Consider the following 25640-nt stretch of genomic DNA (forward strand, 5'->3'; position numbering starts at 1 on the left):
CATTTTTTATACCGCGTCTCGGTTGCAGCCACGATAACCAGCCTGCCGTCTATCAGGGGCTGTCTTAGTTCGCGCCTTCGACCGCCAGGTGGGCCGGCGACGCGTCTCTCCGGCTCTTGCGCGCTCACCCTCCTCGATCGTTTAAATAATCCTTAAAGACAACGATCGGTCGAGGCGGCGAAAATCATCATCCGTCGAAAACCGAGCACGTATCCCACTCGAGATGTTCCAAACGATGTTCCTGACTATACCGTTCGACCGTGTAGATAATCGATCGCCGGTTCGATAACAAGCGATCCGTCCCGAGTTTCACTTTCTGGATCGATCGGGATCACTTGGCTCATTTCTTTTTTTTTTTGTTTACGATCGAGACGAACAAGAGGCCGCGAATGCGACTTTCTCTTTTGCGAAAAATGCGACGGCGTGCAAGAGCCGGCGGGAGCTGCGCGCGGTGACATCACACCGGCGCGCCGCGCCGACGACGCCCTACTTCGGGAAAACAGGTACTCAATATCACAACCTTGCGCATCGTTTGCTCATCAAACCTTGATCGGATCACTCTCTCGCATTTACCGAGATTCGCATGCACGGCGCAGCGCAGTAGCCGATCGGTGATCGCTTAGCGATCCTCGCGCGTCCGCGGGCTCCTCGACAGCCGCGCGTTATCTCCGAGAATCGCCGCCTTCCTCCGCGAACACTGTACACGCTAACGCGTTACCTGCTAAAACGCCGACGTTTCGTTAGCGCGTACAAGGCTCTAACGAGCCACGCCGAACGCTGTAAACGACCCAACGGTGTTGCGTCAGAGACGCGGCCAGAAAAACAGGTGTAGAGGCTCTTGAATCGGATTTGCATAGAAATGCGCTTCGGCCTGTCAAAATTTGATCGATATCCCATTTCCCGGAGAGTACGTCCGTAACCCTGGCAAAGCTGAAACAACGTTTCGCAACAACGCCGATAAAATGGGGAAACACCGAGGATGTTTCGAAACACGGTAGGAAACACCGCGCGGATTTTTTTGACCGAGTAGAACGCGACGGTCGAATTAAAGATTGAACGAACTTTTTTAAACTTTTCGATGGATGATCGAGTTTCCGTGTATCATTATCGATCCACCGAGATCTAGATTATTTCGTCGAAATCAGGATCAAATTATGACGAAAATTTTTAACTTAAGTAAGAGTACGAATAAAGAGTTATAAAGTATAAATAAGTTACGAATATAATTATAATAAAATTTAAAGTTGCGTGTTCTAATAAAAGATTATTTAATGAAGTTAGTTCAAGTAGAATGTGCAAATAATTTTATGGGTCGCTTAATTCATAGTAGATTCATATAAAATTCTATGAAAGCTATCTTATAAATTTTATATAAATTTTTCGAGTAAATTTGAGATTATATAACGTATGAAAAAAACAACTTAATTTCTGTATAAAATTACATGAAATTATAAAGCTCATAAATGAATTGATGACGAAGACTGTTTGAAATTATAATAAATTCTGGCGTAGAAATTATTAACATAGAACAACGCGTAAGTACACCCCGCATAGAAATAGCGTAACACAGGTGAGCATAGTTGCCGGAAGTCGGTCCGCCGGTTCCACGTCCGTCATTGACATTGACACACGATTTCGGGCACCGTGGACGTCCTTATTGTCTATTCACCGTGCACGAGTGATCCATTTACCGTGGACAATCATCGGCGGCTCGATCCTACGCCGAATCGGGCAGCGAGCGATTGACATTCGTCCCGCATTTGGAGCCGCGTCTGGACTTGCGTCACGAGACCTTGATCGCGCGAACGTTATCGAGGTATCCAGGTGTCCCTCCCGTGCCGGCGATCGTTTCCGACGAATCCATTGCACCGAAACCGAGTCTCCCGAGTCATAAAGATCGCGGGAGTCGGGCACGATGGGTGTGCGGGTCGTTTCACGCGCGTTTCGCGGCGATCGCTGGTCCGCTTTCGTCGGTGTTTAGCGCGGAACGTGTCTCGCGACGGTGTTCTTCGAACGACGAATCGGACACGGTATAGATCCGATCGATAGATCAGCGTCTTGAATTGGGAACCAAAGTGAGGTCAGTCGACGTGATGCTGAGGACCTTGTTTGCCATCCTTCTGATCTCTCGGACGCAGAGCTTGCTGCCGCCGGCTCTGCTCGACACCGTCTACCACATGTTCACCGGGTTCCCGGTGACCCAGGAGGACACTGTCCCGGACCAGACGACAGCGTCCAGAGAGTACGACTTCGTAGTGATCGGCGCCGGGTCCGGTGGCTCCGTCCTGACCAATCGTCTCACCGAAAACCCGAACTGGAGCGTGCTCCTGCTCGAGGAGGGCAAGGACGAGATGTTCCTCACCGACATCCCTCTGATCGCGCCTGTCCTGCACGTGACGGACTACGTCAGGATGCACAGGAGCGAGCCGGAGCCCGGTCGATGCTGCCTCTCGATGAACCAGGGCCGGTGCAATTTGCCTGGGGGCAGGGCGGTCGGCGGCAGCTCGGTTGTCAACTTCATGATCTACTCGAGAGGCTCGCCGCACGATTACGACGACTGGGCAGCGCAGGGGAATCCTGGATGGAGGTACCGGGACGTGCTGCCGTATTTCAGGAAGTCCGAGGACTGCAGGCTACCGGACCGAGACCTTAGGTACTCTTCCCGTACACTTTCCGCTCGTGTACGTGATAGGAATTAAGAGTAATGGGCTCCTGGTTTATTTCCGAGCTGCCTTCGACCAGCCGGCCGAGGCGAATTTTACTGAAATCGTGGCCAAAGTTCTGATCATCATTTTATACGCGGTTGTTCGTATCCTTTCTGCCTTATTTGTTAATGATCATGGTTTTTCATTGTGATCGAGGCGTGATACGTAGTTCTTATGGGAGTGTAGCATGAAGTGCTATACCAAATATAGTGTACTGTGATGTATTATGCCAAGTATAACAGATCATTTTTAATCCTTTTTGATAATCATCTATTTAAAAATTAAAAATTGCTATTTAAATTTCAATTTTTAATATTCTTCAGATGCATTAACAAATTAAGATAGGAAATTATATTTACATGACTCTATTCGCATCTGTAAAGATAATTCGGTAATAGTAGTTGCAATAAATAGAAAATATATAAAATCGTGCAAAGCGGAGGTGTGAAAAGACCGATCCTAAAATATGATAATTGTTAAAATTACCGGTGCAATCTTTTTAATCTACTATATAATTCACTGTGCTCGGAAGAATTAATATAGAGAACTTTAGTGCAAGTTAATCATTTTCCGACGTATCGCCTCTGTTTCTTTTAATCTGCCATCCTAGTTAGAATTTTTATTTCAGAATTGCAATTAACAATCCCAAAAAATTATTACACAAAATATCGTCCCAATCCAAGACATCTGTATATTCTGGCCACGATTACAGAAAGATTCTCCACAAGTTTTAACCCTTTGCACTCGGATGTTTTCACTGAGATTATTACACGACGATCTCTAATAAAATTGTAACATTGTCAAATTTATTTCATATTTCGTTTCACGATGAATTATTTTATAATTTATTTTGAAAAGACTGTCCAATGTATAGCTGCTGCACAGACTCAATTTCGCATGCACAAATTGCACTAACAAGTGACACAAAAATGAAATACCGTAGGTCGTCCATAGTACTTTTGGAATTAGAATCAAACCTGGCTTCGAGTGTAAAGGATTAACGACGGCGATAGAATTAGGTCGCGCTTCCACAGAGGAATTTCGCGAAGAGAGTTCCGTACCGCGGGTATTCCCATCCTCCCGTGTCTTCTCGATATTTCCTCGGGCCGTCTTCTCGTTTTGGAAACCGATCGAAATCGACGACTCCATCGTGTCGAAACTGTGTCGATCTCCCCAAGGTCGGCCGGATTAGAGCGACGCGCGTTTAATGCCGAGCGATTACGCGAAGGTTACACCGAGACGAATTCTGCTGATCAGATTCCATGGTCACGGAGGCTACCTGGACGTCACGACCTCCCCGTACGTCTCCCCGCTGAGGGAACGTTTTCTCCGGGCGGGCAAGGAACTGGGTTATGACGTAATCGATTACAACGCCGACAGGCTGATCGGGTTCTCAACCGCGCAGGTTCACCTGCGAAACGGTCGCAGGGTCAGCGCGAACAAGGCCTTCCTGCGGCCGATCCGCGGCCGCGAGAACTTCCACCTGTCGAAGTTCTCGAGAGCGACGAGGATCGTGGTCGACCGGAAACGGAGGAGAGCGGTGGGCGTCGAGTACCTGAAGAACGGCCGACGATTGTTCGCGAAGGCGCGGAAGGAGATAATCGTTTCAGCAGGTGACCGCGGAGAGAGAGGCATGTCGGTGGATCGTGGCGATTCGGCTGAGCCGTGACTTGCTCGTGTTTTGTTCAGGAGCCTTGAACTCGCCGCAGCTGCTGATGCTGTCCGGGATAGGGCCGAGAGATCGTCTCGAGGCCTTGAAGATCGACGTGATCGAGGATCTGCCGGTCGGCCGGAACCTCCAGGACCACGTGAGCATGGCGCTGCTGACCTTTCTCGTGAACGAGAGCGTAACCATCGTCGAGCCCCGGCTCGCCTCCAATCTGGCCAATACCTACGACTACTTCGTGAAGGGGACCGGGCCGCTGACGGTACCCGGCGGCACCGAGGCCGTCGCTTTCGTCGACACCAAGCGGGATCCGCGAACACCGGCGTCTCGGGCTACCCGAAAAGGTAAGGCGTTCGACCGACAGATTGCTACCTTTTAAGTCGTAAACCTTTGCACTCCATCGTCTCCTCTCAGGGGACATCGTGATTCTAGTGTATCACTAAACATTAATGTTTATTATCGAGTATAGGGAATTAACTTATTCCAACGCAACTTTTTTGAAAAATTAACGTTTCTCGGAAGAAAACTATTCAGAATATGGAACAATTACTGAGATATACAGGGTGTCTCGGAAATCGTAGTACAACCGAGCAATCATTTTTATGATTCTACATAAAAAAAGAGGAAAATATTTTGGTATAACATTTTTTCTTCCGGTGCTCCTTTTTCGACTTCAAAGTTCATTCAACTTGTAAACGATTTAATGCAATTTGCTTGTCGTGTATTTCACTGCTCTGCTTGTCTTCCTGTCCAGGACAAGCACACCTCGTTGTGTTAGGTGAATTTATTTCACTTCGTGCGGAACCCAAATATCCGAGCTTCTTAACAAATCCAAAACGTCTTATATGATTTTCAATTGTTTTGTGTGATACAATTAACTGTTTTGCTATCTCTCTACTGGTAGGTAACATCCACGATGGCGCGGAGTGTAAATGGTTAATATTAGGTTGGTAAGAAAATAAATTGTCGGTTTCCAAATTTATATCTTTAAATCGACATGTCACAAATCGAAATATGTTTTTTTAATAAAAATGAGAACCATTACTAGAACAAATTTTTGCCAATAAATTGACAGTTTGTTAATTCCGGTAGCGTAAAATCCTGCAATTAATAAATTCTTCGAACGAATATTACACGAACTTGCTTGCACAAATTAATAGTATAAACGAAAGTATACCTATCAGCATGCAGCACGACATCAGCGCTGTAAGATGTCATCGGAAGGTAAATAGAAAAAATTGAATTGTTACTCCAAAACAAGTGTCAAAGTTCGAAAGTTCAAAAACCGATATTAATTTCTTACCGACCAAATATATCTAACTTCACGGATGCTTGAACTGCACCGACGTATTCATCTTACAGCCAGCGCTACGATCAACGCGTCCTCTGTTCCGGTAAACGCTAGCTACTCGCACGGTTTGGACGAGCGAAGGGAAACGTCGCTTCCCGACATAGAACTGGTGCTGGGGATCAGTTCGCTAACAGGAGACACTTCGGGTAGCTTCAGAGGAGCCCTCGGACTTAGCGAACAGTTTTACAAGGACGTGTTCGCTGGCTACGAAGGACTCGATGCGTTCTCAATCGTCCCGGTTCTTCTCCATCCGAAGAGCAGGGGTCGAGTGACGCTGAGGTCCTCCGACCCTTTGGACCCTCCTATTTTTGATATAAATTACTACGAGCACCAGGACGACCTCGATACCATCGTTCGGGGCATTAAGAAGGTGAGTGGTTGCCTTCTTGGTTCTCCGCGGTTCCACGAGGTACTCGCACCACTTGATATGCTAGACTACCTTTCCCGCTGCTATTAGCTCCCGGCGATCCTTATATGGAACATCCTTAGCAGAGTACACAGCATCTGCATACTACAGATCCGGGAGATTCCCGCCCGGCGCTGCGGGGTCACCGCAAAGTGCATTCCCGATTTGTCCTTCCCGGTTCCTAGTACCGTCTTTGACAATTCACGTTTTGTTATCGCGAGACGGTTCGACGGACCTGTCTGCAATAGCGCCGCGAATTTGCTATAGTTTGTTCAAGAACTGCAATGTTCTTGGTGGTATCGTGGATGGGGATAGTGTCGAACGATGATCTCGAGATAATGGAAATCAATCATGGTGATGGATGGAAAGTTGGTTCGGACAGGTTTAGTTATTTGTTGTTACCCCTTTGCTGCACTTTGAGCAGTCTGATGGTGACGGAAAGTTTTGATGATGATACGAAGGATATATGAATGTTATTCCGTCTAAATCGAAATCAACTTCTGTCCTTTTCTCCTTAATATTTAAAGACTGCAGTAAATATAGGTAGGCGGTGAATATTAATTTTGTTCTCTTCTATAAGAAATTATTAATATTAATTATTGTTACTGTAAAGATAAAGGTACTGCAAGGGGTTAACAGGAGAATTGATTTTTGAAATAGCGAATAAAAAAGTCTTCTCGTGTAATACAAATCATAGCAAATATACATTTTTTATAATAATACTTGCATATCAGTATTGGCTAGTTAATTGCATTGGAAATGTTGTTTCCATATGAATTACACCGCCGCAATTCTAACTTATTCGCAACTATTATTTTCGAGAGAGTCGACTCGCTAAATTCTGTATTACACAAGAGGATAAAAATATTTATACGCTAATTGCTGTTTTAAAAATCCATGTTCCCTCGGCCCTGCTTTTTATATGCTAAACAGTTTAGTAGCAACAGCTCACTCTATTAAATTATTGGACATGTCCGCGGCAGCCTTCAACCCTTTGCACTCGAGTGGCGACGCTAAAAAATTACTACGCTATTACCAAAATAATAATAATAAAATAATAAAAATTTCCGGTAAGCATACATATTCAATTTCATACGCGTTAATTAAAAACAATCTAACCGAATGGTTATTAAATCGTATCCAAATGAAAATACTGTATATTAAAACAAATGTCTTCGCTTTGGAATCAATTCAAACGGCCATTCATCTGAGAACCCCTAAAAATTGCTACACTATTTTAAAAATAATAACAACAGAGTAACATAAATCTTCTTCAATTACACACAATGTATTTAATTTAATAATAATTTAATTTAAAATCAAAAACAATCCACATAGAATATACCAAATGGAAATACTGCAAGTAGAAACAAATGTCCCAATTTTAAAGTTAAAATAGCCTCGAGTGCAAAGAGTTGGCTAACCCTTTCAACTAAAAACCTCCAATAGAAGTATCAAACAATTCCACTGTTTGCAACAAGACTTCAAGCAACATCCGAAATTTGCCTGATTTTACCATCGAAATCCTCGACGTATGACCCAATCATTTTTCATCGAGATCGTCCTTGAGGTTTCATCGGGAACCAGGCGAGCCCGCGTGGGTCAGTTTCGGCGGGCCTGGTTTCCAGCAGCAATTATAGAAAAAGATACTAAAATCGGGCGGTTTGTGTCGGATGCCCGCAGGCTATAGAGGTCGCCACCGCGGGGCCCTTGAGACGTTTCAATGCGACGCTGTTGCCGGTCGCGTTCCCAGGCTGCAAGGAGGTCCCGTTCGGCAGCGACCGGTACTGGGCCTGCGTGGCCCGTCACGTGAGCACGACCCTGGGTCACTTCGCGGGTACGTGCAAGATGGGCCCGAGGACGAACGCGGGCGTGGTAGACCACAGGCTGCGGGTCCACGGGTTGAACGGCCTCCGCGTGGTGGACGCCAGCGTGATACCGACCCTGATGTCCGGCCACACGAACGCGCCGGTCTACATGATCGCCGAGAAGGCCGCCGATATGATCAAAGACGACTGGAAGTCGTCGGCGGGACGGCGACGGAAAATCGTGCGGAGGACTTGAGGAAATACACGTGTGATTGCTCGCGTCGACGCGCGTGTATTTAAATATAAATTACTTTCGGACAGACATGTGACCACGGGGACGATGAAAACGGTTCGCGATGACACCCGGGCCAAGCCCGCGCGCAGACAGGTGTTGAACGGAGTCCGATAGACTTAGCGTAGTCGTTCTTCGAGTCTTCGTTGCTCGAGCTTGACTCGGATTATCGTCGCTTTCGGATCAGAGTCGAGCCAGATTTTATTCGGACGAAAGATAAAAGACTGTAACGTGTACTATTGGCGTTCGACATTGTCGCGTCAATGTTCGATCGAATGTAAATGTGCGCGGATAACAATTTGTCCGGATGAATATTCGATCGGATAAGAATTTGTCGAGATAAAAATGTACGCGAATAAAATATTCAATCGAATAGAAATTCGTTTAGATAACACATTTAGACGAATCAATATTCAACCGAGTACAAATTGATTTGGATAAAACATTTGCACGAATAAATATTCAATCGAATACAAATTTATTTCGATGGAACTTAATTCGAATCAATATTCGATCGAATTATAGAGATTGATCTATGTAAAAATGTGTCTGAGTTAATATTCAATCGAAATTTTGTTTTTAATCATTGATCCGGATAAAATTTTAATCGGATAAGAACTCGTTCGAAGAAGACATCGAATGAATTAAAAAATAATCGAAGCGAATATAATATATTCATATTATACCGTCTCGAATGATCAATTAAAGGAATTTTCGTGTGATTAGAATTATTCGAATGAAAGATTACTCGAACGCGAAATTATTCGAATAAAATATTCGACTAAACGGAAGCAATCCGAATAATGCTCGACTCTGCTTCGAATTATGGTTATTAATCTATCGAGGAAATGGATTCTATCTTTGGTAGCGATACGTCTTCAATGCGGATGCACTATCGAAGCCCATGGGGAGACCTTATGGAGGTTCAGAACGTCGATATTCTCGTTAGGACTACCATCGCCAGGAACTGGGAGACCATCGTCCAAGGCCTTGTTGTCGCGACACCTGTAAATCATGCGGAGTCGATTAGGTTCTCTAGTCTCTAATAATAAAGTTTCTCTAATCTCGTTGCAACATTTAACTTTTAACCTCTTAGGCGCGACGCGCCACTACAGCGGCTTTTGCGGATGTTTATAATATACCAGGAAAAGAATATACTATGTATAGCTAATATTACCGTATATAGTTATACCAAAAAATAATATACAGGGTGGGGCATTTGAAACAAGTCACCTGAATGCTTGCTTTTGAAGATAGGAGAAATTGCATTAGACCAAACTTGCAAATGCCCCACCCTGTATATTACCCCCCCCCCCCCTCCCCAGGCATGTGATATAAGCCCGGAAGAACATGATTTGTTTAATAAAGGAATTTGTATTAGTTATTAAAGTTAAAGCGTATTACGTACAATACAATAAGAAAAGAATATATTGTATATATAACTTTACCAAAAAATATATATATTAATCCACTGCACAAAATAATCTTTATACTAACGAAAGTTTATATTTAAAAAATGGTCGAGAGTGAAACTGTTGGTATAAATAACAAGAACCAATTGCGTACGCATAAAATGCACTTTGTCACGTATAATAGTGACGCTGTAAGTCGGAACAATTGTTTTAAATTTCCAGTTAAAATAGCTTTGAGTGCAAAGGGTTGAAAGAAAAATAGTGATTTAGTTATGAAAAAATTTCAACCGCGCAATATCTGGCCGTGCCTAAGAGGTTAAGGATAGAATAACAATTAATACCGTTGTCGCTGTAGCCGATGCAATCGCGCAGCTCCTCCGTCATGATGTAATTCGGTGAGCAGAGACAGCGACCTGGAAAAAACGAGTGGGCGTTTACGTACTACACCTGACACAACAGGTATTCGAACACCTTTTGAATCTGGATATTCCACTGGATATTATTTGCATATCGAACTGGATTTTTTCACATTTTTTCTTCCGAGCTGGATTAAATGAATTTTTAGTAAATGTTGGAGGTGATTTGTTATACTTGTAGAATGGCTGCAATAATTTTCTTTCCAATTTTATTGTTATTCGCAATGACAGAGATAAAAGATTCGATTTTTATATTTGTTTTAGTTGCGCGAGGAATGAAGATTTATAAAATTGATAATTTTTATGTAGACCGTAGATCTTTGTGCGAAATTAATTACAAATTTATTTTGTACTTTTAACGTAGTCTACTTTCATATTAAATTAAAATCGTTTGACGTTTCGTCGTCATCGTTCCAAGTAACAGCAAAATTAATAAGAAAACAATTCAACCATTGCACAGTAAACCCTCCAACAATTCCAAAAGTTAATTCAGCTCACAAAAAAAAATTGATTGTATCGCAACCCTCGGACGGCGGCCTGTTCTCACTACTGTTTTATTCTCCAATGTTTATAACAATTACGAACGTAATAATTCAGTATAATTTTCAACATAATTCAACAATTTTTCTAATCTGATTTCTGAAGATATATTTCTTGCTAATATATCAGCAATTTCATTTAATTAATTGCAGAATAAAATAACTAATTAGACGATTATTAGATTATTAAATTAAATACACCGAGTCTGAGTTTGATCTAGCCACCGTCTTGGAAGGTTTGAAAGGAGCTCGGATACTTGTTGCTAAGGGTTGCATCGCGCTTTGATCTTCGCGACTTGAAGAAAGTCACTCGTACCATCCACGCAGTCGACGTTCATTGGCTCCAACGAGTACGAGTCCCTGTACGTCGACGTGACACACTCTTTGTGGGTCTGGCAGCGTTCCTGCAGCCCTGAGAAATGTAAAACAATACAGCATCGAATTAGCCTTATCCAATCCTGTCCAATTCTCCGGCTCGAATGGGAGAAGACTCGCGAGCGCAGTGGAACCCAATTTATGCGAACGAACTTTACGTCTCGAGAACAGAAGCACAACACCTGAGTATACTTTTATCTATGTGCACAGGGTATTCGGGTTAACAACTAGACAGGGTTTCTCTAGCAAACAGTAAATATTATAAAAAAATGTATACGATGCAACCGTGATATCTGAATATTTTTCACGTGCATTACTTTTTAAGAAACGAAGATGACGTACAATTTTTTCACTAAAACGTTAAATATTATTTTGTATATAAAAGTTTGAGTCAAAAGGATTTATAAATGGCGTAATGTGTTTCAAAGAGTTATCACGCAAGATTAAACGTGGGTATCCATGCTCAAAGAAATCCTATTAAACGTTTGCTTTAACCGCGTTTTTCATACTCGTTTAGTATGATTTCTTTTTGCATAGGATACCTACATTTATGTTTAACCGTGAAGCTCATTATGTAACATAGAAATTGAAATTAAATCGTGGGTCACCTTAATTTCTTAAAAAAGAAAGATGCGATTAAGATGAGAGACGCAGGTACCGCACTGCACTGCTATGCAGAAAACAGTATCTTTTTCTTTTTAATGTTTACCATTAGCAAGAAAAACACTGGTTAGTTATAGCATGGGCACCCTGTATACTTAGCTGAACGATAATTGCGGTTATTTTAACGCGAAGTTGCGAGCAGTGCGTGCTCCTATTTATACGAATCTACGCGGTTACACGAACTGGATGTGTCTCCCCCGCAGAGTTCGCATAAATGGTGTTTTACCGTGCATCCTTTGTAGCTTGCCAGGACTCACCGACATCCTTGAAGCATTTGGAGCCGCGTTGATGGAAGTACTCGTTGCAGACGCACTTGCCGTCACCGCCGCACTTCGCGTCCTTCAGGAATAGCTGGCACTGAGTATCCTCTTGACACGGTTCGCCCACCGAATTGGCAGCCTTCAGACACTGCTTGTGATCGGCCGACACCACGTGATCCACTCTGCAGGTGCAGACGTCGAGGATGCACCGCGAGTTCTCCGCGACGCAGTCGTAATCGTGCTGGCAATTGTCGCCGAGATCTGTCGAAATCGTCGCACCGATATTCTGATAGGTCGTGTAATAATTCACATAATTTCAGGACAATCTACTCCGTCTTAAAGTAGACAGTTAGAGCTTTGATTCAAGCTAAGTTGCAATAAAATACCCCCACCAGAGCACATGTGAAAAATCTAAACTATCGCCTCGAGTTCGTGTGATGTTTTTCGTCTTTTAATAGGTATCATAGGTCGACTCCTTTTAATTTTTCAAAATGATCTCATCACTCTATTGTAACCTAATATACCCTAATTTAAAGTGAATACTTTAAGCTTTAATTTCAGCTAAATTGCATAAAAATACCCCCACCAAAGCACATCTGAAAATTTATCTGAACCATCGCTTTGAGCTCGTGTGATATTCCTCATCTTTTCCTAGATATCATAGGTCGCCTCCATTTAATTTTTCAAAATGACCTCATCACTCTATTGTAATCTAATATACCCTAATTTAAAGTGGATACTTTAAGCTTTAATTTCAGCTAAATTGCATAAAAATACTCCCACCAAAGCACATCTGAAAATTTATCTGAACCATCGCTTTGAGTTCGTGTGATATTCCTCATCTTTTCCTAGATATCATAGGTCGACTCCTTTTAATTTTTCAAAATGACCTCATCACTCTATTATAATCTAATATACCCTAATTTAAAGTGGATACTTTAAGCTTTTATTTCAGCTAAATTGCATAAAAATCCCCCCGACCAAAGCCCATCTGAAAATCTATCTAAACTATGGCTTTGAGTTCGCGTGACATTTCTCGTGTTTTCCTAGATGTCAAAGGTCCTCTAACAGACTTGTTACACAAGTTAACACTAGGGACGCCTTAACGAGGGAGGCTCACCTTTGCTCTGTATACAGCCGTCTTTATGGGGGCTCGGGTGGTGCTTGTACCTGCACGCGCAGAATCCCGTCACGCAGTAGCTGTCTTTGATGTAGCAGTTGTGGCTCGTCTTGCAGTACTTTCCCAGACCTGGAAACGAACACCGTGAAATGTTCCGCGCAACCAGAGCCACCGAATTGCAACCCTGAACTTTTCTCCTAGACTCCCTTTCGTTCGCGTTCCGTCCGAACGATGTTTGAAAACTTTCGCTTAGGGAATCAGCGTTGGCGAGCCAACACTTCGGACGCAAGTTTATCAAAATGTTACCCGATAGTTTTGCGAACGATGAATCGCTTCACCCGAAATATCAACATTGTTCGAAAAGTTTGTAACGAAAATTTAGATAGAAAAACTTTCGATAAAAATTGACATTGTTCCACTTTTGCAATATAAGATGTTTGGAAGTCGTTTGCAGACTGTTTGTAGGATGTCTTAAAGAGACGTTCTGTAATAATTATAATTCGAAAAAGAGGTTTGAAATGAGACATCCAGAGACAGACATCCGATACAAGACGTTCAGTTTTGTAACATAAGACGTTCGTAAGTCTGAAAGCCATTTATAAAACGTTTTAAAGACGTTCTGAAACAGACGTGAAATAAGACGATCCAGAATTAAATGTCTAAAATAAAACGTCCAGAGACAGACGTCTAAAACAAGATATCCAATTTTGTAACACAAGACGTTCAGATATCGTACAATTTGTTGTACGTCTCAGAGACATCCCAAACAGCCTGCAGCATGGGTCTAAAATAAATATAAAATGCATCATAAAGACATCGCTACGTATTCCGCTATTGCTTCGATCAAACATCTCGCGGTCCAAACACGAACAACGTAACCGGGGTCATCGAAATAGCAAAAGCGGGTCGAAGCTAGAAAAGGGTCTGGAATACAACGCAGGCGTCCGTAAGCCCGCTAATTGAGTTAACACGCTCGCCGACAAGATAACGTAGGCCAGATCGTGTCAAGGTCTGTTAGGGCGTGGATCATGAGAAAATCAGTGCGACGTCTCGGCGGCGGCCGAGGAAACGGGAAGGAAGCGAGGCGTGCGCGCGACTCACCGACGGACTCGTAGCATCGTCCCATCTCGTAGTGAGAGCCGTCGGAACACTGACAGATATTTTCTCGGCACTCGGAGAAGGGGGCGAAGGTCACGCGACACTGAATGTCCGCCTCGCATGCGTCTCCTATGGCGTTCGCCACTGAAACAAAAATAAAAAGGTTCTTACGTTAGAGAGGAGCGTTTCCTATCGGCGGAAGATTCGCCGTCGACGGGAACCACCCACCCATCGGCCGGCCGGTCGGCGGCGGGACGGTAGAGAGGGAAATATGGTTTAATTTTTGTCGGTTCGGCGAGCACGACCAACGACACGCTCGAAGAGCCGGGAGGCCGTGAGAAAGGGACGCGGCTAGGAATACGAGCGAACGAGGATCCCCGTGGAATCACGTTTCCGAGGTCGGCGACACCGATTCTACAACTCGCCGCGGCCACCACGATTAATCGGGACGTTTTTCGAACCACCCAGCATCCACTCGGGCCCCGCGCGTTTGTCGGGACAAAGGGAAACGATCTCGCTCGACCACCGTTCGTTCGTTCGTTCGTCCCGTGTCGCGCGTTCATGATCATAATTCTCGGGTTCGTCGAATTGTCGAGCGGGTGAGATTAAAGGGCCGGAAGGGATTTAACGAGGAAATTACCGCCGGGAATTTTGGTAGAGGCTACGGCGACGACGACTCCAAACCGCGTCAAGGTCGAGGCCTCGGCAGGCCCGAAGCGATTGGGTTGTGCAAAATTAAAGAACGACGATAAACGATGATACTTTGACGGCGAAATATCGCAGAAATATAGGCAGAGAGTATTTAGAAATGATATTCGATTTTTCTCTAGATATTAGTCGCTAAATACGCTGCTCGAGAAAATGATTAACGTAGGCGAATTTTTACCAATTCTGACCGACAATTACTCTGCGAAAAATCATCATAGGATATTTGTTTCAAATTGAAGCTTGAACCTTCTGCTTCAACATAATTTTTACTCGAGTTTAAATTTAATGAGTACATGCTGCTATAATTTTTTAAATGTGTGGTCATACCTGACATATCGATAATTGCCAAGTTTGACAAAATACATGAATTCTGTTATTGTTTCAGTGATCAGAGTACGCGAAGCTTAAAATCAAGTGACATTATCTTAAAGGTAAGGTTTTTGGCTTTAATTTAAAGAAGACGTCATCATTCTAGGATTATTTTTCGCAAAGTTATCGCCAGTCAAAGTTGACCAACTCTTATGCAAAATTTGTCTATGCTACAATTTTTTCGATCAACGTATAGCTTAATTATTGAATAAACAATAATAGTTATTGTTAAATATTTGTACTTTCATATGAAAGATCCACGTTTCTAAATAACATTACGAACGGTGAAACATCTATTCAATGCTAAATAACAAATAATATGCATAAAATAGTAAAGTACGAACGCGTGCCTATTATGGAACACCGTTGAAGCACCCGCTTCGAATAAACATTTTTCTTTTACAGCTGATTGCAACACAGCGGCATCTACGCGACTGATTTTATCAAGAAGAATGTTTAAACATACGGCTAGAATTTTTCCATCCACTTCCATATGCTCTATCTAGTTTTTATTATAATATTTCTGAGCAACTGTTTCACAAAGGCCTCGGAAATTCAAAGGTGCTTCAATAATAATTATTTTTACTATTATCTTTGTCACGCTGTAATTTATTATTGTTGTTACCTTTTAGACACATGGTGTGCGTGCGATTCTTGTGGACGATATACTCGTCTTTGCAGAGACAGGCCTCCTGATTCCAGCAGTACGCATTCTGCATGCAGTCGTCGTCGTATCGACACTTCGCCAAGGTCTCTGGAAAAAATAAAGAAGAGTTAAGCGGACGTTTCAGCCTCGGCGATCGATCGTTCGAATCCGATGATCCAACGCGAATCCGATAAGAAATCGGAGGAGCTTAGGCTATCTGGTTTCGAGGAATTCCCAAATCGTTCTCTTTCCACTGTTCTTAGATCGCGGCTGATCGAGCGTGACATTTCGTTTGCTGTCGGCGTTGTTGCGAGTGCAGGGTACGGGGACAGGTGCGACGACGGGGATGCTGGGAAATTCAGGAACGGGCGTATTATAGTGTGAATCATTGAAAAGGCAACCTTTTTGCGTTCTTTCGAAGAACACGGTTTCAAGAATACGCCTGCGAAACGGTAACTGTGGATTTGTCGAATTAACAAACTTATTTCGACTAACACAGAATATGTATAACGATTATAACACGGAAAATTGTTGAACAAAAATCAGCTAACTTTGACTAACCGCGAAAAATCATGATAGTTTGTGTTATGGTCATATAAAATTTTTTTCCAGAATGCCATTTACGGTAAAATAAAGTTCAACCCTCCCCCATTAATTTAAAAAAAGAAACGTGTTGCTGTGATTTTTTTCGCGAAGCCACAGCAGTTTAAAGTAACCCAATATCGACGAATCAATAGGTAAAATCGATATTTCAAGAGGAAATTGTTTTCTAAATTTTCTATACTTTTCTGTTGTAATAGTACTTGCTATAGCGAGGACTATTATACTGATTAATAGTGCTTGAAAATGTATAAACGACGCCTGTAAATTCGACTGTAAAAGGTGTTACGGTATAATCGGAAATATAATGTACAAAATAATCTGTAAAATCGTCGTTCACACTGTAATACGCCCTTAAGGGTGGGTCCATACGTACGAGGGGGTGGCGTTCGGTCTTGGCAACGCGGCGGTTCCTGGCTGACGTAGGAAATGGTCGCGCAGACGGTGACAGGTACGAGGACGAGCAGCCTCGACAACCCGACCACCGTCCTTGTCGGCGTCATCCTCGCGCCACCGCTGGAACGTCTTCTTCTGGTCGTTCCATCAGCCCGTGCGGAGGCGCCGTCATTCCCGATCACGATCCCGAGGACGATCGTTCGCTCCCGCTTCCTCCCGTTGGTCCGGATCCGGTGCGGGCACTCCTCGATCGCTCAGGATCTTCTGCGTCCGACGATCTCGTTGCGCAACGCGACTGTCGGCACGTAATCAACGCGAAGCCCCGGTTCGTTGTCGCGCATTACGTCAAGATGCGCACTCGATGGGAAACGGCCGTGATTTCAGACACTCGCGCCGGTATCCTGTGTCGGAGAAATATTTTCTCGAGAGAGATCCTTCCCGGAACAGCATCCGATCTCTGGCGAACAGAGAGCGGATAGCTGCGATCTCGCTTTGCTAGCGAAGCCCGAGTCTTTACGAGCGCTTCAGAGTTACGGAGCCACGCCCACTGCGACGAACGGGTCTAGGTGGTGCAGATCACGCTATTGGGGAAGCACGACTAGGTGGTGCAGATCACGCGTCTAGGGGACAGACCACGCCCAGCTGACCAGAACGCCTACTACGAGACAGAGATCAAGTAGACGGTTCAGACAACGCTCAGACGGTTCAGACAACGCCTAGACGGTCAGACAATACCTAGACGGCTCTCCACGCCTATTCAGGAAGATCACGCCTATAAGAGACACAGATTAAGCCCAACTGGTCAAACCACGCCTAGATGGCTCCCACCACGGCTATTCCGAAACAGACCACGCCTAGACGATTAGACCACGCCTACTACGGGACAGAAATCAAGACCTGACGTTCAGACCACGCCTAATGGTCGCACCGGCCATTATTTTTCCAATTAAATTGATAATTATTTCAGATATTTATGAAATTCTTTTGAATTATATAGCGATTTAAAGTTCGTACGATCTGATTACATTAAATAATTATCTGGTAATAGGAAGCACTTTTCCGAGAATTATACACGCTTAACATTAAACTAGATTTTTATCGAAGATCTTAATTTTGCAAATATGTTCTGTGCCAGAGAAATTAAAGCACATCGTTCTGGTTTAGGTTAATAAAATCCGGTTCCCGGATATTATTAATAAATAAATAAGACACACAACGTGCACATCGATATAGATAGTATTTCGATCGATATCTTTCTGATCTATTCTCCAAGGATTGATACATCAAGGTACGATTTTCTAATGAATCGATCGTTGCCGCTTCGATTCCGGATCGATTCGCTTCCGGTCTGAGACGAGTCACATCGTATGCACGCCTAACCGGATTGTTCATTCCGCAAGCTGTTCGGCTCGCGATGGCAATTAGCAGCCGGCACGACGATGCGCCGCTCTAATTACAGTTAAACACGAGCGCGAGGATCGAGCGGATCGGTGATTTCACGCGCTCTAGTCACCGGTGACGCAACGGAATCTGTTACGCGGCCGCGGCGCTGTTGTAAAACGACGCCGAACGCTTCCCATTTGTCGCCGTGGTTCCGCGGACAAACGAGCCAAATGAAACATTATAATTGTATGAACAAGCACCGGGGGCCGCGTGCTCGTTGATTAACAATCGGGCGACGCGTCCGCGATAATTATACTTGATGGACTGGTAAATTCGGCGGACGTTGTTCGACGTCGTTTAACCCAATTCGGCGGGGCCCCCGGATCGATAACCCTCGTAACAATAGCAACGACTCGTTTTCACGAATCGATGCCTCGATTCGCGTCCGTTTTGCTTGTTTTACCTCCCCCGATTTCCTAAATTGCCGCACTCGCTGTGCCAAGGCGGAGGCGGTCGGCGCGGCCCGCGTTTATAATTTAAACACGGAATCAACAAACGATCGTGCCGCGACGTAATTGGACTCGTTTTAAAGGGCGACGTCTCAGCTTTTTTATTACCCTAATCACGTTTCTAGAAACAACGCGTTTATTCTAAGCATTTGGCACGGAAGTTGAGGTACCATTTTTGTTGAAAACGAACCACGTCAAATGTAATTTTGTTATAAAATATTGCAGGACGATGCAGTTAGGTTTATTTTAAAGAGCGAGAATCAGCTTTTGCGAAACCTAATCATATTTCCGAAGACAGTATTTTTGTTGGAAAAATTTTGTGCTATATAAATAGAGGTACCGTTTTCCTTAAAAATCAAAAGGGCATCTACGAAGTTTGACCTTTTGTAACTTCGTGGAAAATCATCGTACGGTAATGTTGTTAAGCTCATTTTAAATTTCGGCAGTCCTAGTTATGTTTTTAGGAACAGTAATTTATTCTAAAAATTTTGCACAAACGCGAAGGCGCCTATCGCGTGACTTCGGTAGATCTTTATCAATCGTCGCTTGAAATTCTGTTAAGAAACGGAGTTTCTTTAATCGACTTCCCTTTTTCACTATAATAGTGCTGCACCTAAAGGTAATGACTCGCATCACCCACGCACCTTTGTGAAATTGACAAGGTAACGTGCGTGAAATCGAAGTCTGTGCCCCGTGTAGCGTGACGCGCAACTGCGGAACCTTATGCAAATTTGCGAACATTTTGATGCTACATACGCTTCGCTAAAACAATTCGAACACCAAAAACTACTTTATCTGACTTACGTTTTTTTTTAGAATTAACATAGGCAATTTTTACTTTGAAAATCCGCGATCCAAGTTACAACAAACGATGTGTATCTAAGATGACATAATAAAGTCAAGTAACAGAAAATTTATGTTACATGTAAGTTACAAAAAAAGTTACACGATATTCTGTTTTAGAACAAAGATTGACTCAGATTAGGTCAAATATGATATAGATTGCATTGCGATTAAGCTTTTGCAGCGGATGTCATTTTTAGCCGAATACCACGATAGCTTATTTGACCTATTATATTTCCATTTTACATGTAACCTAGTCCATTTTATATATGTGAAATTGAGTTTCTAAATATAAAAGAATTATATTAAGAGATTTGTTGATATTGAAATTATTTTGGAACGTATGTTATTCATTTCGACTAGTAATCACTCGATTTCAATTAAGAGAACCAGTGTATAGTAATATAGTGCAAATATAAAAAATTATATTAAGCGATTTGTTAATATTAAAATTACGTTTGAACTGTATGCTAACTACCTTTCGGCTGCATAGTATTAATATTGCATTAGTACATTAGATATCGTATAATCACTCTATAGTAATATAGTATAGCATAATACTATAATATAGTATATACAGTAATATAGTACAGTGCAGTACATGTACAGTATACGGTAGATGTATATGTATGCAGTATAGTATAGCAATGTAGTATAGTATAGCAATATAGTATAGTATAGCAATGTAGAATAGTATAGCAATATAGCATAGTATAGCAATGTAGTATAGTATAGCAATGTAATATAGTATAACAATATAGTATAGTTTAGCAATATGGTATAGTATAGCAACATAGTATAGTATAGCAACATACTATACAGTAACGTAGCAGACAGCGTACAGAACACGAAACCCTAATAAAACATTGTTTCAGATTGCCATTGGGATGAGGGATCTACGTTGATTCGACAAGCGGTTACGATCTCCTCGAAATCGGGACAAGTTAAGCCGGGGTCTGGAACGCTTCCCGGTAGTCAACGACCACCACGAGCACGAGCCCAGCGTTTGGCGGCGCTCTCGACCCCGAAGGTTACCGATCGATGAGCAACCTCACCGTTGCTCTGCTTCCATAGTTTTCGGTCTGTTATGTAACAGACCTGGCACGTACAAACACAGAAGCCATTGTTAGGCGTCTGGTCTCGCCGGGGCCCGTTCCCATTATGTGCTCGGCGCGAGACTCGCAACTCGTTAACTCGTGCCCGTAGCATTAACCCTCGGCAGAAGAGGAGACCGGCGACAAAATACGAGAAAGTTGCACGGCCGTGAATCCGAATCGAATCGTAATCGGGCCGGTGTTCTACTACGATACGATGCACCGCGAGAGATTTCGTTGTTGAAACAACCGCCGACACACACACACACGCGAGCCGTTATCGATCGATAACCGATAGTCATCATTGATGAAACCCGTGTGGACGTGTTTGATTGCATTCCTATCGGGGCTCTCACACCTGCTCGCAAACAAATTTATATCGTTGACAAACGTCGACGTTCTGCAGTGTAATTGGATAAGCCCGTCGCCGGCTTATGCAACGACGCGTGTTTGGTAGACGTAGTTTGAGAAATTTAATTAGGTGTGTGCAACCTTTAGGGCAAACCTGGTTTGCGAGGACCGTTTTTGGAAGGTGGTGTGGGTGTCTCGTTTGAGCGTCTTAGCTGACAAGTGGCGATTATCTTGTAATTATGTTGTAAGAAAATATTAAGAATTATATGGCAGTTATATTGTACTTGTATTATAAGGAAAATATTCGGAAAAGTATCGTAGTTATATTGTAAGATAAGTATTGAGAATTTTATGTTTTAATTATATTGTACTTATATTATCAGAAAAGCATTTCTAATTATATTATAATTATATTGTAAGAAAAACATTTCTAATTATATTGCAATTATATTATAAAAAAGATATCGAGGATCAACAAAAGAAAATGAGAAAATAATAATGACGATGGCATAATTTAAAGAAATAATCGAGTGCCATTGTTGCACTGAATCGAACGATACTTCTTTCGTCTAAAAATTATTATAGAAATAATCTCCATTTACTATTCCAGATAATGTTTACAGTCACTATATTTTTACTGTTGCATTAACTCAGCCTCGTTTTTCATTAACGTCCAAGAAAATGTAGACAATCTTAATTGGTAAATAGAAGCAACTGCGCTTCGTAACAGCTATTTCTATAACTCATTCCTCGTCATTTTTGAATTAACGCCACTCGTCGACGAGACTCATTTGCGTTACCCCCGGGTAGCACCGGCCTCGCGAGACGATAATCGATACTTTTCAATGAAGAGGCACTCTAACAAGGTCCCCAGACGGCGTACAATAATCTATACCTCCGTCATTCTTATTCAGTTGTGAATAATAAAGAATTGCATCATAGTAACTTACGTTTGCTTTATATTGTAATCACGTTGTTTTTATTTTTATTATTATCCCGTTATCGTTACTACTATTATTATTCTATTATTATTATTACTATTATTATTATTATATTATTATCACTACTACTACTATTATTATTATTATTATTCTATTATTATTATCATTGTTATTGTGATGAATTTTTGTAGATAAGCTACAAGGCCATTACTGTTATTATTAGTACTCTATTATTATTCAATTATCATCGTCAGCCAATTATCCTTAACTAAATAAATTAAATCGAATCGTATAATGTTTGCAAATTAGATTAAATGTTGTTTTTAAATCAGATTAAAACAGATTAAATTAAATTAAATTAAACCGAGCACAGTTTCGCCAACCCGAAACAATTCTCGGTAAAAGAACGAACGAATTACGCTGGAAGATACGGAACCCTTCGACCGCGAGAAGGCTCGTCGCTGCCCGGAAGTAAAACCCCTCGCTAGTGCATTCATCAATTAAGCGACTGTCCAATGGTCTCGAAAAGTTGGAGGAGATATTGGTCGTCGAGCGGACGACAGGTTTTTTCGTTTCGTAGGGTTTTAAACGAGCCGGGGACGACGACGCATTGTTTCCACATCGCGTGTCGCCACGGAGCTCGCAACGGGGATCGCGCAACGCCGAGCATTGTTTCCAGACGTATGCCGTAATCCCGTCTCGGGAGCGTCAGACCGAAATATCGGCCGGCTGGAGGGAACGATCTCCCTTGTTCTTTAATTATGCGCGCGCGGGTTCCAGCCCGACATTCACGTAACTGTGAGAACCAGCAGCGTAGATCCGGCCCCTCCGCCTAGACTCTCCCCGCTAACCCCTTTTTAGAAAGGATCGCCGCGGCTCCCTCCCGGCTCCACGGCCGTATTCCGCTTCGAATATTTTTCTCGCGAATTCGCCGCCGCTCCCGGCCCGTGAAATCCTCGTTCCCGTGAAATCCTCCGGGTGGGAACTGGCGCGTTAACCTGTTAGCCGGTCGATTGGCTCGCCGGGCAGCGCTCACGCACCGCGGACTCATCTCGCCGATACTCTACGCTAATCGCGTCCATGCTCCGCACGGAAATTGGCCGACTTTGACCGACGAGTCGCTCCGCGAGAAATGATTGCAGAGCGATGACATCTCCCCTTGAATTAAAGCTTGAAACCTCTGCTTTAAGATGGTATATCTTTATTTCGGTTCGGTGTACAAGCAACTTTGCTGGATTTTAAGATCGACGCATCTAGGTATCATTCTACGAGTTGTCGACGAGATGCAAGGGTTACTTCAGGGTACTGTAACTTTGCGAAAAATAATCGCAGTCGAGTTCCCCTTTTTTTAGCTTGAAGAAGAAGGATCGTACTTTATTTTACCGTGGGCGGGATGTTTGAAGAAAATTTTACGAAGTCTGTGCATTTTTTGGAATTTGGCAATTTTCAGATGGCGTTTAGATGGCTATAGGGGTGAGGGAAATTGCTTTCATTTTTAATTTTTATTATTGATTCGTTATTGTTCCTGACATAATTTTTTTACTATTATCTGTAGCGTCATTAATATTTATTATTATAATTTTTATTACTATTATCCTATCGTTAGCACTGTTATATTAATATTTCTATTATTATCGTTCTAGATCACATAACCTGACATTATTGTTTTATTATTATCTATAGTGTTATTAGTATTTATTATTATAATTTTTATTATTATCATCCTATCGTTAGCACTGTTGTCATATTATTATTTCTATTATTATCGTTCTAGATTACATAACCCGACATTATTGTTTTATTATTATCTATAGTGTTATTAGTATAGTACTATAATTTTTATTATTATCATCCTATTGTTGACACTGTTTTCATATTATTATTTCTATTATCATCGTTCTCTAGTGTTATCCCCGTGTATTAATCTATCACTATTGGTATTATAATTTTTACGAGGAATCTTTTCAGAAAAATGAAACGAATGCAGCAAGCTACGGAGCACGATTGCGGAGCTATCGATCAGGTGTTCGTGGAACGTCGACACCGTGCTGCACCGGAACACGCGATCGCGTAGATTCGATTATCTTTTCCCGTCGAATCGTGCCCGGCTTTAACGAGCACCGAAACAACGGATTCTCGAGGTTCCCTCGGGAAAAACCGTTCACCTTTAACCCCGCGCGCGCGTACTGGGTCAGTCGTGTCACTGGAAATTTCAATTTTCCCCGAAAAGTTCGACGCAAGATCTGGCGCCGTACCCTTTCGATGCAACGCTAAAGAAGCATCTAATTTGAATAGTTGTGTCGCAATTACCATGACTCAGGTATGTACTTATTCGCACGGTCGTTTCTACTGTCGTCATCCTTCCGTGAAACAATAATCAGAAACACGCTAAGAGGCGACCTTGACGACGATAAAATGCAAGAGAGCTATACTAATTTACTTAAAAAAATAAAACTCGAAGCGATGCAATTATTGGACGGCGCTCTTAGCAACAATTAGTGGAACAATCGAATAGCATGAAATTGACAGAATTTAACATTAGATTTACGGAGCATGAATAGTTATAATCGAATCACCTGTTTTATGTTAATTTCCGAGACATTTTCTGTCGCGTTTGACGCAAGTAACGCATTGAATAAATAGTTGAATTATTATGTACAATATATTGAACGAATAAGTACTAACATAATCTATCGATTCAAATTTCGTCGATCTCCGTAAACCTAGCGTTAAAAACGTTTCCGTATTCTATTTGCAACACATTCAAAGGAATCAGACAAGAAAGAAATTTCTATATGGCATAAAAATCTGCTATCTAATAATATTATATCCATTCTTGTCGCTAGTAACCATTATAACTTCTCCATAAAACCTTTACTTAACCCTTTACTTAACACACGCGAAAGTATCCCATTTCGACAACTACAATAATAACAAAAATACTGTAACCCATCTACACTCGAGAACTTCGTAGACGGGTGCCACTTAAAAAACCTATCTCCAAACCCGAGGGCTCCGCAGCGGAGACAACGAAGATGTCAAATGACTCCGTCGCGGAGCCGCCGAGTCCAACTGCTCCGAAAAGGAGAACTTTCGAGCGCGAGTACGAGAAACTCTTTCGTTATTCCATCGAATACTTTGACAGATTGAAAGGCAGGTGTGGGGACGTGTCGTGGCGCGTGCGGTACCTGAGAGGATCAACGACTGATCGTTCCGTTTTCCCGCGATACACAGAAACTTTTCGCGTGTCGAGCGAAATAAAAAAAAAGAAAGAAGAAGATCTCGCGATCACACTCACGTCTACGGAGCAGATGTTCGTGCTGTCCGTGCGCGGCGACGACTGCAGTGCGCGCGACGAGGCAGAGGCAAAGCCAGAGGCCGATCGACAGCGCAGCAGTGGCGAGACGATCCACAAAGCCGGCCATCTCCGTTCGATGCCAGCCCTTGCCGGCCTTCTTCCCTTGCGACAACGACGACGAGACGTTCACCTTTTCTTCCCTATTTCGGCGCTTCCTTCCGCCGCGTGCACGCTACGAAATCCGCGCACGATCCTCTCTCGGACGATACAGCCTGCACTGGAACACCTCGCGCCTCGAAAAGCTTATCTAATCTCGCGGATGATAAGTGTACGTCGCCAGTCCACGTGAACGACTCATTTATTGTCTTAGCCGTGCCGATCGGCTCTGAAA

At 42.8% G+C, this 25640-nt stretch overlaps 2 protein-coding genes across 3 annotated transcripts; one reads left to right on the top strand and one right to left on the bottom strand.

Annotated features, from left to right (window-relative positions):
- Positions 1-1407: 1407 nt before the first annotated feature.
- On the top strand, positions 1408-8574 carry LOC144470806 (glucose dehydrogenase [FAD, quinone]). Its single transcript, XM_078182346.1, has 5 exons — positions 1408-2653; positions 3963-4318; positions 4395-4715; positions 5734-6092; positions 7812-8574. The coding sequence occupies exons 1-5, from the start codon at positions 2094-2096 to the stop codon at positions 8190-8192; spliced, it is 1977 nt and encodes a 658-aa protein (XP_078038472.1). The 5' UTR covers positions 1408-2093; the 3' UTR covers positions 8193-8574.
- LOC144470807 (uncharacterized) lies at positions 8208-25569 on the bottom strand. 2 transcript variants are annotated; one of them, XM_078182348.1, is made up of 8 exons: positions 25250-25569; positions 15814-15942; positions 14115-14255; positions 13014-13142; positions 11891-12154; positions 10912-11007; positions 9982-10053; positions 8208-9233 (listed from the first exon to the last, which is right to left on the bottom strand). In XM_078182348.1, the coding sequence occupies exons 1-8, from the start codon at positions 25374-25376 to the stop codon at positions 9154-9156; spliced, it is 1038 nt and encodes a 345-aa protein (XP_078038474.1). In that variant the 5' UTR covers positions 25377-25569; the 3' UTR covers positions 8208-9153. The 2 variants fall into 2 exon arrangements, with proteins under 2 accessions (XP_078038474.1, XP_078038473.1); XM_078182347.1 differs by lacking the exon at positions 25250-25569 and adding an exon at positions 16811-17280.
- Positions 25570-25640: the final 71 nt, after the last annotated feature.

This window comes from Augochlora pura, chromosome 6 (genome assembly GCF_028453695.1).
Source record: "Augochlora pura isolate Apur16 chromosome 6, APUR_v2.2.1, whole genome shotgun sequence".
Classification (NCBI taxonomy): domain Eukaryota; kingdom Metazoa; phylum Arthropoda; class Insecta; order Hymenoptera; family Halictidae; genus Augochlora; species Augochlora pura.

Bases quoted from the DNA above. Each gene is read 5' to 3' on its own strand.
- LOC144470806 (XM_078182346.1), top strand. From the start codon at position 2,094: ATGCTGAGGACCTTGTTTGCCATCCTTCTGATCTCTCGGACGCAGAGC. The intron at 4,716-5,733 runs GTAAGGCGTTCG...TTCATCTTACAG, and splicing joins GTCTCGGGCTACCCGAAAAG to CCAGCGCTACGATCAACGCG. The intron at 6,093-7,811 runs GTGAGTGGTTGC...GGATGCCCGCAG, and splicing joins TCGTTCGGGGCATTAAGAAG to GCTATAGAGGTCGCCACCGC.
- LOC144470807 (XM_078182348.1), bottom strand. From the start codon at position 25,376: ATGGCCGGCTTTGTGGATCGTCTCGCCACTGCTGCGCTGTCGATCGGC. The intron at 15,943-25,249 runs GTGAGTGTGATC...TATTTTTTCCAG, and splicing joins CGAACATCTGCTCCGTAGAC to AGACCTTGGCGAAGTGTCGA. The intron at 9,234-9,981 runs GTATTAATTGTT...CATGATTTACAG, and splicing joins CATCGGCTACAGCGACAACG to GTGTCGCGACAACAAGGCCT.